This window comes from Homarus americanus, unplaced genomic scaffold (assembly GCF_018991925.1).
Source record: "Homarus americanus isolate GMGI-L3 unplaced genomic scaffold, GMGI_Hamer_2.0 scaffold13389, whole genome shotgun sequence".
Lineage (NCBI taxonomy): Eukaryota > Metazoa > Arthropoda > Malacostraca > Decapoda > Nephropidae > Homarus > Homarus americanus.
Window position 1 is genome coordinate 5,377 of NW_024711127.1, and position 13,804 is coordinate 19,180.

At 40.6% G+C, this 13,804-nt stretch overlaps 1 protein-coding gene across 1 annotated transcript; it reads left to right on the top strand.

Moving 5' to 3' along the window:
• Nucleotides 1-6,815: 6,815 nt before the first annotated feature.
• Nucleotides 6,816-9,948, top strand: LOC121860196. Its single transcript, XM_042357305.1, has 5 exons — nucleotides 6,816-6,963; nucleotides 8,465-8,589; nucleotides 8,722-8,838; nucleotides 9,051-9,277; nucleotides 9,933-9,948. Exons 1-5 carry the CDS (start codon nucleotides 6,816-6,818, stop codon nucleotides 9,946-9,948), a joined length of 633 nt encoding a protein of 210 aa, XP_042213239.1.
• Nucleotides 9,949-13,804: the final 3,856 nt, after the last annotated feature.

A 13,804-nucleotide genomic window follows, 5' to 3' on the forward strand; every position in this document is an offset into this window, starting at 1 on the left:
GAGATGCTCAAGTCAATTTTTTCCTCTCATTCCTAATTATCCTCAGTGCCACATTTTATTAGTAAGCTTTTAGTCTAATAAAGCGTCAAATTTTATATATTAACTTTACATATTACGGGATTCTAAGGAAATTTGAAAGAGAACAGAAAACACGACGTTGCGGAGACTCCCCCCTGACTGACGGACACTAATACTACTTATATTTTGCTCTCACTCTGAATCGAGTACAACTATCATCCAGCTATGATAAAATGATATGAGTTTTTGTTTTTTCTTTCTTTTATTACGGGGATTAGCCCACCCCAGCACAGGTTACTGACCCACATCGGAGCCTGGGGAGCGAAAATATTATAATAATAATAATAATAATAATAATAATAATAATAATAATAATAATAATAATAATAATAATAATAATAATAATAATAATAATAATAATAATAATAATAATAATAATAATAATAAAAATAATAATAATAATAATATTATTATTATTATTATTAATATTAATAATAATAATAATAATAATAATAATAATAATGATAATAATAATAATAATAATAATAATGAAAATAAAAAAAAATAAAAAACGAAAAATAAATTAAGAATGAGAAACAATAAACAGTATGTTTGTTGTGTTGTCAATAGTAAGAGAAACAATTGAGACCCTGCAATTGTGTGTAAATGAGGCAGAAAGTCAGATTAGCACCCTGGGTCTTGGTCACAATTTTTGTTATGCCATATGGCAGCAGGTTCTACCACTAGACAACACATATGCTTCCAATATCTTCCCGGCCGGTAGTACCTCCCTGTGAGCTCTGAGGTGACTAAAGAGGCCGATGCGGAACCGGCAGGGTCATTCAAAGATTTTGCACTTGTGGGGCCTACATCTAATGAGGGATAAGCGGCGGCAGCGTCTTTCTGGCGTTGGCTCTTGTCTGCCTCGGCTTACAGCCGTGTGGTGCTCCCACAAGTGATACGGTGTGGTGTAATCGTGTCCCAGGTGAGGGGGTCGATTTGGTACTTTTCAGGTTTGTCTTCAGTCTATCCTTAAACCTTTTCAATTGCCCGCCAGCGTTACGTTTATTATTCGTTAGGTAACTGTAAAGTAGCTGCTTTGGCAGTCTACTGTCGTCCATGCCGGTAACATGCCCAGTCCAACGTAATTGCTTATGGATATTGATAGGCTCGATGCTCCTATAGTTAGTAATAGCGAAGATACTGGCATTTGTCTCTTGTCTTCCCAGAGAACTCGGAGGATGGAATGTAGACTACATTAGTGAAAGTTTTCAAGTGCCTTGAGGTTTCTCCTGTATGTGACCCATGTCTCACTGCCATATAGCAGAGTAGGGAGGACCAGTGCTCGATATGCGTTTAACTTTGAAGATAATTTCAGCTTCCTACAGCAGAAGCCAAAGGCTTGAGATGCTGAAAGTGGGTAACATTAGATCTGATAGTACCATTATGCTGGGTGGATGGAGGAGGTGTGGCGGAAACAGAAGCAGGTTGAAAGAGAATCTGTGTCCTACGTACATTCACATTCAAGGCGGAAGTGTGCATACTCATCTGCATAGGTGTTCAGAATCTCCTGTAGGTCACGTTCAATGTGAGCGACAAGAGTGAGGTCGTCTGCTTACTGAAGTTCAGTAAGGGTAGCTGCCGACACCTTTGTTCCTGCTTGTAGTCGTCTTATGTTGAAAAAACCCTTCATCCGGTACTAGATGTCCACCCCGCTGGCCAAATTGACACTGGCACGATTAAGGAAAGCAGCCAAGAAAATGAAGAGATAGTTGGTGCCAGTACATATCCTTGTTTTACCCCCATTTGAATGGGGAAGAACTCAGACTGGGTGCCACTGAGGACACTGCCGTTCGTGCCATCGTGGAGTTGCCTCACAATGGCAATGAATTTTGGTGGGCAGCCAAAACGGCTGAGGGTCCGCCAGAGGGCTTCACTATTAACCGAGCCGAAGGCCTTGGTTAGGTCGGTGAAGGCCATATGTAGGTCACGACACTGTTCTGTGTACTTTTCATGCATCTGGTGGGAAGCAAATATCATGTCAGGGGTGCCACGTGATAGTCTAAAGCCACATTGAAATTCTGGGGGAAAGTTTTCCGCCTCAGGCAGAAGTCTGCTTAGTTGGACTCGGGCGATAATTATCTTGCCAGCTACTGAGAGCAGCGATGTCCCGCGGTAGTTGCCACAGTCTGACTGGTCTCCCTTGTTCTTATAAATAATGATGATTTAGTCGTCTTTAAGACCTTGGTGGATTTCCTCCTTTTTCCATATATATTCTCTGGGAGATAGTGGAGATGGCTGGTAAACAGAGGGCCTCCTGCTTTAAACACCTATGGGATTTCATCAGGCCCTGAGGCTTTTTAATTTTCATCTGTTTGATGGCAGTAGTAGGTAGTAGGCAGCTACCAAACAGGGAGGTACTACCGCCTGGGAAGATATTGGAAGCATGATGTGTTGTCTAATGGTAGACCTTGCTGCTATATGGCATCACAAAAATTGTGACCAAGTCCCAGGTTGCTGATCTATCTTTCTGCCTCATTTACACACAATTGCAGGGTCTCAACTGTCTTTCTTACTATTGACAACACCACAAATAAAATCATACTCATTCTTTATCTGCTTCATTCATTCTATTTTATTCTACTATGTCAGTTGATATTAATACTGAAGCGGGGCCTTCTCGGATGGGTTCCACTGGCCGGGAAGGTTGTGGGCCCCAGGGCCGACCTGATCATCATCAAGCTACTGGGGCCTCAACTGACGCCACCGCGGTTGCTGGAGGATCGGCTTTTTTCACACTTCATTTTTACAACATTCGCGGACTGAGATCCAATTTTTCTTCTGTGGAGCACCATCTATCAACCTCTTCCCCCGACCTCTTACTACTCTCCGAACTTCAACTAACCAAAGCAGCTTCACCCAAACCTTTTCAAGTCTCAAACTGCACCCTTTATACCTACTTCTGTTCTAAGGGAGGTGTATGCGCCTACTGCAACACACCTACACCTATAGCCCGACGCACGGATCTTGAATCTTCCCTTTATGATGTCATCTGGCTCAAAATATCTCTACCTACTGTGACTATTTTTCTTTGTTTCCTATACTGTTTTTGGTCTCCCAACTCTACCAACTATTTCGAACTCTTTGACTATCTCACTTCTTGCCATGAGTCGTTGCTATCCACACACCCCAACACCGAGATCCTCCACCGAGGGGGTTTCAATGTACATCACAGAGTGGCTTGGCTCTGCAAGGGATGACCCAGGTGGAGCTGAGGCACTCTCTTTTTCCTTACTTAATGATTTGGAAAAAATAATCAAACACCCTACAAGCGTTCCTCATCGACACGATCAACTTGCTAACATTCTTGATCTTTGTTTTACCTCTAACCCCTCACACTATTCATACTCAATTTTTGCCCCCTTAGGGTCGTCTGATCACAACCTTATTTCTATTAAATCAAACTGGGCACGACCACCTCCCCCACCCCCCTCTAAACGTCAACTATGGCACTATCGGAGGGCAAGCTGGCAATCCTTGCGAGAATTCTTCACCGACTTTCCTTGGGATGAATGTCGTTTTTCCACTCGGGATACCTCGGTATGTGCTGACAGCATTGCTGGGGTTATAGGGGCGGTATGAGTGCATTTAACCCATCTTCTAACAAAACTTTCACATAACAATCATGGTTTGATCGCTCCTGCTCTCTTGCATACAGGGAGAGAGATAGGGCATATCGAGCTATGAAACTATCTCCTTCTATTAAAAGAAAGACCGCTGTCCTGACTAATTCTTCCTCTAGCAAATCCTTCTGGTCCTTAACTAAAAACATATGTAACAACTTCTGCACGCCTTCTTTTCCACCCCTCTTCCGTCCCAATAACTCTATAGCCAACTCTCACCCTGACAAAGCCAACCTCTTTGGCACCTTATTCTCCTCTAATTCCACCTTAGACGATTCCCACTCTATCCCTCCTACCCCTGCACCTCCTACTGAACCTATGCACTTTCCTATAATCTCCACTCGCAGGGTTGCCGGTGTGTTATCCAGGTTGGATGTGAGTAAGGCGCATGGACCGGACGGAATACCCCCTCGTGTTCTGAGGGAGTGTGCTGAAGCCCTGGCCCCTGTGCTTGCTCGCCTCTTTCGCCTTTGCCTCAAAACCAAAACTTTTCCTTCTTCTTGGAAGCATGCCTTGGTTCAGCCCATCCCGAAGAAGGGTGACCATTCTAATCCCTCTAACTATCGCCCCATTGCCCTAACTTCATCCCTCTCTAAGATTTTCGAAACTATCTTGAACTCCCATTTTCTCCGTCACCTTGAACGCCTTTCTCTTTTGTCGGATCACCAGTATGGCTTTCGCCAGGCGAGATCTACTGGTGATCTGCTCTCTTATTGCACCCATCTTTGGTCATCCTCTCTTAGGGATTATGGGGAAACTTTTGTCGTGGCCCTCGACATCTCCAAAGCATTTGACAGGGTATGGCACAAGTCTTTGCTATCTAAACTTCCCTCTTTTGGTTTCTCTCCCCCACTTTGTTTTCTCATCTCTAGCTTCCTTGAGAACCGATCCATGGCAGTTGTTGTCGAGGGATCGATTTCTCGCTCTTTCTCTCCCAGTAGTGGCGTCCACAGGGTTCTGTTATTTCACCAACTCTCTTCCTTCTTTTTATCAATGATTTACTTCACACCACAACTAATTCTATCCATTCTTACGCTGATGATTCTACTCTTCACTCTTCCTCACATTTTCCCCTTCCTCCTAACTCTCAAACTAGATCTGTTTCTAGAACTGATATAATTACTTCTATCAACGCGGATCTGTGCAGCATCTCTGAATGGGGAGGTACAAACTTGGTTAAGTTCAATAGTAATAAAACTCAATATTTACCAATTACACTTTGTAAATTAGACGATCTGCCGCTAATTACATTTCAGGACGCTATCATCCTGCCAAATTCCGAAATAAATATGTTAGGCCTCACCATTCCCTCCAATATGACCTGGAAATCCCACATCCTTAGTATAACTAAAGCTGCCTCCCGAAAGTTGGGGATATTGTACAGATGCCGCAGCTACTTCACTCCTGAGCAGTTGCTCCAAGTATATAAGGGATTCATTCGTCCTAACTTGGAGTACTGCTCTCATATCTGGGGTGGCTCTTCTTCTGTCCAACTATTAGATAGGGTGGAATCAAAGGCATTTCGTCTTATTAACTCTCCTCCTTTAGTCGACAATCTCTCTTCCCTTTCTCTAAACCGCAATGTTGCTTCACTCTCTCTCTTTTACAGGTATTTTAACGGGCAATGTTCGGTGAATTTGGCATCCTGTGTACCGCCGGCAAGGCCGAGGGTTCGTGATACACGTCTTGCCCGCGGTGCCCACCGTTTCTCTGTGGATTTCAGTCATACGAGAATAACCCGTTATAGTACCTCCTTCTTTCCTCACACAGCCACACTGTGGAATGCTCTGCCTTCTTCTGTGTTTCCATGCTCTTACAATCTGTCTCACTTTAAAAAGCTGGTTTTCCGGCATCTTCGTGGTGTAGATTAATACAATATAACCTTTTTTTTCTATATTTACAATTTCTTTCCGTTCTTTTTATTTTTTTCTCCCCCCAGGCTCCGTTGTGGGTCGTTTGACCTGTTCCCCGGGTGGACTAATTTCCGGTATAAAAAAAAAAAATACTCATCCAGGGATGGAGGATAGCTGAAATGGGTCATCTCTGGATGCTGAGGGTCCTGCTGGGTAGTCAGGATATCCACATTGGTGTTTGGGTTGAGTAGCAAGTGGTAGGGCTCCATCCAGCGCTTAAGGATGCCTTTCTCATCTTTAATTCGGGAGTTACCGCCGAATGAGCGGAGGGGGGCTGCACCATCAGTGATTGACCTTTCCTTCTTGCGGAAGGTATACGCTTTGGTCGAAGACGAAGGGTTGTTCAGTCAGTCAGGTAAAGCAACCCGAGTACATTGATTTCCGGGTCATTTTCATCAAACCAGTCCAGGCTAAAGGTCTCTCTGCAGGTTTTTGTCACGATAGTGTCGAGAGTACCCCATTCGGCACTGAGATTTAGGTTGTTTTTTGTCGGGTTGTTTGCGCTGCTCTCTGAAACCATGTGCCTACCCCTGGATCCTCCATATGTTTAGTGTTAAACCTTCATCTTGAAGCTTGATGCCATCGCCGTTTTGGGGCGAAGAGAGTTTGGCTCTGACGCGCAGATGATCATTGTCACATTGGTCTGAGCCACGCCTGACTTGAGTCATGAGGACATCTCAGCGATCTCTTTCTCTGACAATGATGTAGTCAATGAGATGCCAGTGTTTGGATCTTGGGTGTTGCCACGAATCCTTGTCTGCCTGCATAAACAAGGTATTGGTGATAGTGAGGTTGTATGCAAGCACACTTGCTGAAGAGGAGTAGGCTGTTGGGATTAAACTTGCTTAATCCCTCTCTCCCTATGTTTCCCTGCCAAATGTCAGCGTCTCTGCCAACTCTTGCATTGAAGTCACATAGGAGTACAACCTTATCTTCTCTTGGGATAGAGAGTCGCACTCTTTCAAGATTGGCGTAAAAGGCCTCATTGATGTTATCCTTTGCATCCAGTTTTGGGGCATATGCACTGACGAAAAAGGCATGAGGGAGAGATTCAGTGGGGCTCTGAGTATCATGACACACGCGTTGATCCCAACATGCATTTAAGCTGGAGGATGGCAAAGCCAACTACATAAAGGCAGTTTCTCTCTGCAGCAGGCTTACCCTTCCTGAAGAAGGTATAGCCAAATCCCCATTCTGTGAGATGACCATCGACTGCGAGCCGGGACTCACCAATGGCTGCTATGTCGATGTTATACCTAGCCAGCTCTTTTTTCACAAGGGCATTTCTTCTTTCAGGAGGCTTATTTGTGCCAGTATCCAAAAAGGTCCTGACATTCCATTCAGCAACCGTAAGAGGTTGTATAGTTTGTGATTATAATTAACTGGGTACGGCTGCCCAGTCAGGTTGGTTCTTCACGCAGGCTATGATTAGGGCACCTTTTCTAGCCCTCTCCACATGTGGGGTGAGCAAGTGGCTCTTCGAAAGGGCTGCTCAGTCGCACAGATAGGACCGGATTGCAGTGCTGCCTAGATCCCAGTGCATAAACGACCATATTATCTGTGCCGCCCATGTGCAGAGTTGTGACTAGGGACTCCAGGCAGTCATCTCTGCCTATATCCATCGGTATAGGACTTTTGGGGGTATAGGGGTTTTGATGATGATGAGTAGTTTGATGAGCTGGATGATGGCAGCACGTGAGTTGATTTATGTGGTGAGGCCGAAGCACAGGCTGCAACCACACATCTTGGATCTCCCTTTTCCTAATACAGTCGTGAATGGTCATGAACTGCCCCTAAAATCGTCATTGACATATTACAATAAGCTATCATGTGCAATATTATGAGGTTTGCGTTATTAATAACATCATAAAAGCAATAGGAGAATGATTATATCCCAACCACCACCAGTCTCCACTATGACCCTCTCTACTATGAATATAGTGATTTATATAATATCTTTCCTAATGGCACTCGCATATGAGAAATCTTATAATCGATAAGTAGTGATGTTCAAAATGGAGGACCACATAGACACGCTCTAGAATGGATTGTTTACATAATTCAGTTGTCTAGCAGACACAATATGTGTTTGTGTGTTTCCTCTATTTATTTTTTATTTTTATTAAAACCGTTTTTGCAACATATAAGTTATTTCTTTGTCCCAAGACATAACATTTTATATTCCTATCATCCAACTTATATAATATGAGATGAAACGGTAATAGTTCACCACAAACATTTCATATCCTTTTTTTTTATGTGCGGTTGTTTTACATGGATAAAAGTATTACTTAAGTAGATAAACTCCAAAAAAAGTGATACAAAATTATTAAAACTCGAAAATATGGTGTGGTAGACATTGAAGATCGAAGTATTGTATTTTAGCTGCTGACTGACAGTGGCCAACTATTAGGTTGAAAGGAATACAGTATAAAATACACTCTACCATTTTATCATTGATCATCGATAAATTGTGTAGTTCATAGAGGACATGTACATAGAGACACCATATAATGGATTGTTTGTACAATCGGGGTTTCTGGCACACGCAATGTGTGCCACATAACCAGGTTAGCTAAAACTGCCTGGTACAGGACTTTTGACCAGGACTGTATAGTTCCCTTCACTAGTGCATTTACAGGGGCTCGTTAGGTTTTGTCTAGTGTGGCAGCGCTGTGTTTGTTTACATTCGACAGATGTAAACTGGCAATAGTAAACATACTATGGAATCAAATTAAAACAATATAAAAACAAATATCTCAAAGATAATCATTTATGGAATGTTTATACGATGAGCCCCTGTAAACGCACTAGTGAAGGGGACTGTATTAACTCTTCATGTTCTAACAGGTAAACAAGATCTCACGTCATCCGTATTAGGGGTGATAGAGGCAGTGTTGGCATCAGTGGCATGTTCCAATTACTCCGTTTTTTTCCTCACGGACGGCACCACTTCCGCCTCAACTGTCTACAATGTAGGTGGATTGACTAAAAGTGATGTGTAATGCGACACACTCGTATTGATATTCTTATAATTGAAAGTTACAGCAACAAATTGCCATTAACAAAGAATTCTTCTCTGTATTACAACATTTTTATTCTTCCAGTTGCAAGGTCATCTACAAGTCCCCCGAGGTATTGGGGTGTTTGAAGTAGCATCGGACGGCCAAGATAATGTCACGATAAAGATTCAATTTGCTCATGTGATGAATGTAATAAACCAGGTAAGTGTTTTATAATACTACCAAAAGTCAAGCCTTACGCTGATGCAGAGCAGTGTAGTCTCCTTCATATTATTACCGATACGAGTTGGTTACTCTTAAGTGGTAATAAAGTTTGTCACTCTTATAGTGGTAATAAAGTTATGCACTCTCACAGTTACTTAGAGTGCCAAAGTCAGAAGGTGTGTACAAACATATTTTTTCGACGTTAACAGCTGCGGGAGCTGTCATCGCACACTGTCATTGTGGTCATCAGCAACGACCCAGCCTTCCTCGCCGCCTTCAACGAATGGTTCCTCAAGACCCGCCTCTTGGTGTGGTCGACGAGACTCCTCGTCGTCACCCGACTGCCCCTCCCGAAGCTCCTCCACTTACAGAGGACATTTTCCAAGATGAATGCCATGTTGGTCATAAGTAGCGATAACGATTTAGGGAACATCAGGTACTCTCACGTGTCGTATGTGTGTGTCCGAACTGACAAATGTCATTTGTTAGTTTTTATATCACTTGTCTATGATCTGGACCTATAGATACTGCAGCTGTTACTTCTGTATGTTTATCAATCGTCTGTCTGAGGTCAGAGCGTAATTTATCACCTAACCTTGTTCAAATTCTAAGTACTTGAATTCCATCAATAGCTGGTAAACTTGTGGCTGTCTTGGTGATTAAAAAATCCATTTGTTATAGTTTGTCCTAAAGACGTTTTTCATGCATCAGTCTATCAACATTTCTCCCTACATTTATCTTCTTATTGTACCATGAGGACCTACAGTAAGATGTTTCCAATAGCTAGCCTATATTTACCAATTCCTGCATTAAAATCATAATCTCCTTTCCGTTTGTTATGGATCATATGCTTGCAAAATATGGAGTTGTCTTCGTTTCATTGATACGCCAGACTACTTTGATACAGTAAATAGTATTTGGACCAGTCACGGTTGTCACCCTTCGGTCAGCTGTTCCTCCATCGATATAGAGAATGTCAACAAAAGTCATCACTAAATTTTTTGCCATTTTCCTTATCTTTTAGTTGTCTCAGGTAGTCCTAGAATGTCAAGATTTATATTATTCTTAATGTTCAACATTTCTTTTTCTAGTATGTTCCCATATTAAAAGTTCCAATTCGTGATCGTCTAGTTTCTCAAAGTTGTTGTTCATGAAGCTATCATGTGCAAGGCCTGTCTGTAGAAGCTTGGTCCACAGTTCGTGTTGGTAATTCCGAAGCAGTCAAGAGACCTACCATCCGAAAGACGCACCTGATGTATATATATATATTTCATTAGTCCATATAGCACGCGGACTTCAACATATAATCAACAACCTCACCTGACAGGACTTGAACCCTCCACCTTATGTGTGTGACCAGGGATTGCTACCACCGAGCCACAAGGGCACCAAAAGTAATCCTAGACTTTGTTATATCTCACACAAAGCCTGTTCATCGTGCTTATGGCGCCGTGAACCTCCAATTGGGGATCGCCCGTGCCACTTACGTGGTCGGACTAGCATTTTACAGAATCCAGCTTCGAAACACGAGGTTCCATATATATTTCAATAGTCCATATAGCACACGGACCACATAGCTACTCTGACCACATAAGGGGCACAGGAAATCCCCAATTGGAGGTTCACGGCGCCATAAGCACGATGAAAAGGCTTTGTGTGAAATATAACAAAGTCTAGGATTGCTTTTGGTGTCCTTGTGGCTCGGTGGTAGCAATCCCTGGTCACACGCATGCAGTCGAGGGTTCGAGTCCTGACAGATGAGGTTGTTGATTATATATATATATATATATATATATATATATATATATATATATATATATATATATATATATATATATATATATATATATATATATATATATATATATATATATATATATATATTGTTACGAGTTGGGGATTTAGAATATAGTTATACGTCTACCCAGATCCCAACAGGTAACAACAATAAAAAAAAACAAAGACAATCGGACTATAAAAGGGTAGACAAAGGATGCGAGTTTTCGTTGTATATAATAGAGTACCATAAATCCCTTAACAAAATATTCAGCTTATAAATTACCCTTAACCAAACTTAACCTAAACATTAACAGTATATACATAATAATAAACATAAAACAATCTCGAAGCAAGTGGACGTGGGGAAATTAATACAAGATAATAGTACTTAAGTGAGGAGCTGAGATGGCTGACGAGTAAGGCTGAGTATTGTAGAAGACGGTAGGTCACTGCACGTAGGTTTAGAGGGATAGATGATCCTGTGGTCCTTTGAGTAAGTGCTCTCTCCTCGAATTGGAGCTGACAAAGACTTTGGGGTGACGCAACAACCAGGATGGGGAGAAGGAAACCTCGGGTAGTACAACTAAGGCAGAGTCATACTCGTGTCTCGTCCCTAGATGGCGTTGCTCGTGGTGCTGGGTAGGTAGATCAGGACAATGATGGCGTGCTTCGTAGTGCTGGGTGGAGGGTTCGAGTCTGACAGATGAGGGTTGTTGATTATATATATATATATATATATATATATATATATATATATATATATATATATATATATATATATATATATATATGTATATATATATATACATATATATTTCAATAGTCCATATAGCACACGGACCACATAGCTACTCTGACCACATAAGGGGCACAGGAAATCCCCAATTGGAGGTTCACGGCGCCATAAGCACGATGAAAAGGCTTTGTGTGAAATATAACAAAGTCTAGGATTGCTTTTGGTGTCCTTGTGGCTCGGTGGTAGCAATCCCTGGTCACACGCATGCGGTCGAGGGTTCGAGTCCTGACAGATGAGGTTGTTGATTATATATATATATATATATATATATATATATATATATATATATATATATATATATATATATATATATATATATATATATATATATATATATATATATATATATATATATATATATATATATATATATATATATATATATATATATATATATATATATATATATATATATATATATATATATATATATATATATATATATATATATATATATATATGCTGATAACCACAAAAAAACACGAAGTTCCCAAGCGCTATTGTGTAATTCACATCTTCAAGGATGAGTACGGACTTAGAAAAAATACTTGAAAAGGCTAATATATACAGTAGAGGAGAGTGAAATCAAGTCCCTAGGGGACAGCAAGTGTCCACAATGTTCCGGTCATAAAGCAGTGACCCTTACCTGGTTACAAATCCTGGTTACAAATCTTCTTAATCACAAAAATATCCAGTTTGTTCATACCATTACTTAAATTCATGTTGACAGATTTGGTATGTTTAATGAGACTGGATTGTATAATGTTCCTACTGACAATTGAATTACAAGGTAATATTGAGGAGACATTATCCCAGTCAATGCACTTCTTATTATCTCTCATATGAATGAACAGAGCATTATTATTCTGCCCACCATAATAGAGTCAAACAGTCAGTATTTTCATCAATGTTTTTATGCGCTCTCAGAATATGCAGTCCGGAATTCATTGATGAGGAATATTAATATATCTATAATATTGGCTTGAACCTTAAGTACCCTAGGTCTTTTATTGACAAATGCCTTAACATTACTAAGAATTTTTTTATAGAACTGATCCTAAGCCAACCAATGACAATAAGAATCTCTTTGTACTGTATTACCATTTAACAATAATTTCTCTCAAATTCCTATACAACTGAAAACCTGAAACGTTAATGTGACATTTAAAAACTCATGCACTGAAAAACAGGTAAAGATCTTATAACTAGTCTTAAACAGCATAAATATAGTGTTAGGACAGGCCAGGAATCCAAAGCTCTGTTCATTCATATGAGAGATAATAAGCATTGTATTGACTGGGATAATGCCTCCTCAATATTACCTTGTAATTCAATTGTCAGGAGGAACATTATACAATCCAGTCTCATTAAACATACCAAATCTGTCAACATGAATTTAAGTAATGGTATGAACAAACTGGATAATTTTGTGATTAAGAAGATTTGTAACCAGGTTTGAAGGTTGGGTCACATTACCCTATGACCTGACTACTGACAGCTGCTGTGCTTAGAGATAGCATGGTCAATTTTTATTTTTTTTATTAAGAAGATTAGTAAGGGTCACTGCCTTATGACCGGAACAGTGTGGACACTTGCTGTCCCCTAGGGACTTGATCTCACTCTTCTCTACTGTATATATTAGCCTTGTCAAGTATTACTCCTTAGTCTGTACTCACCCTTGAAGATGTGAATTACACGAAAGCGCTTGGAACTTCGTGTGTTTTTGTTTCCTTGTGGTTATCAGCATATATATATATATTATCCCTTCATTACTGGCCCGGGAAGCCCAAGCATTGAGAGTGGCATCCTGGACACCGAGCTGTGGCGTCATTCTCTCCTCGAATCTACCTCTCTTCCCCGAAAAGTTCAGCAAGTGAGTTCAGTAAGAGAATGTATCAGTATTTCCTATACATCAGTGATTTTTAAATGTAACTGTTTATTGGAAAATATTAGTGATTAAAATTATAAAGTCACTCTTTTTTGGTGGTATAATATTAAGAAAAAACAAAGGATTTGGGATATGCAAGAGAATAATCTTAAGATATGCAGGCTTTCAAACGTACTAACGGAACCTTTTTATTGGTATAGAAGATTAAGAAATGCAGGTGAGAGGATAAAGATTATAAGGTAAATACAAATGTATGCTGCTCTTCTGTAGCCTGGATATTATACGCAACAAATAGTGGCACCTTAAATATACACCGCTTTTCATGTCATGTCATGTCATGAACAAAATATGGGTGAAAAGAGGATATTTTTGCCTAAGGAATTAGTCATTGTTGTGTCCAAATTTCAGCTTATTTCAAAGAGTGCCTAAGATACCGCTCAGAGAAGCAACCAAGCAAGAAAGAAAACATGAGAAAAAATAAGCAACCGTTGACGGAATGG

Coding starts and splice junctions, on each gene's coding strand:
- LOC121860196 (XM_042357305.1), top strand. CDS start 6,816: ATGACCATCGACTGCGAGCCGGGACTCACCAATGGCTGCTATGTCGAT. Junction 8,590..8,721: donor CCGCCTCAACTGTCTACAAT/GTAGGTGGATTG, acceptor TTATTCTTCCAG/TTGCAAGGTCATCTACAAGT. Junction 8,839..9,050: donor TGATGAATGTAATAAACCAG/GTAAGTGTTTTA, acceptor CGACGTTAACAG/CTGCGGGAGCTGTCATCGCA.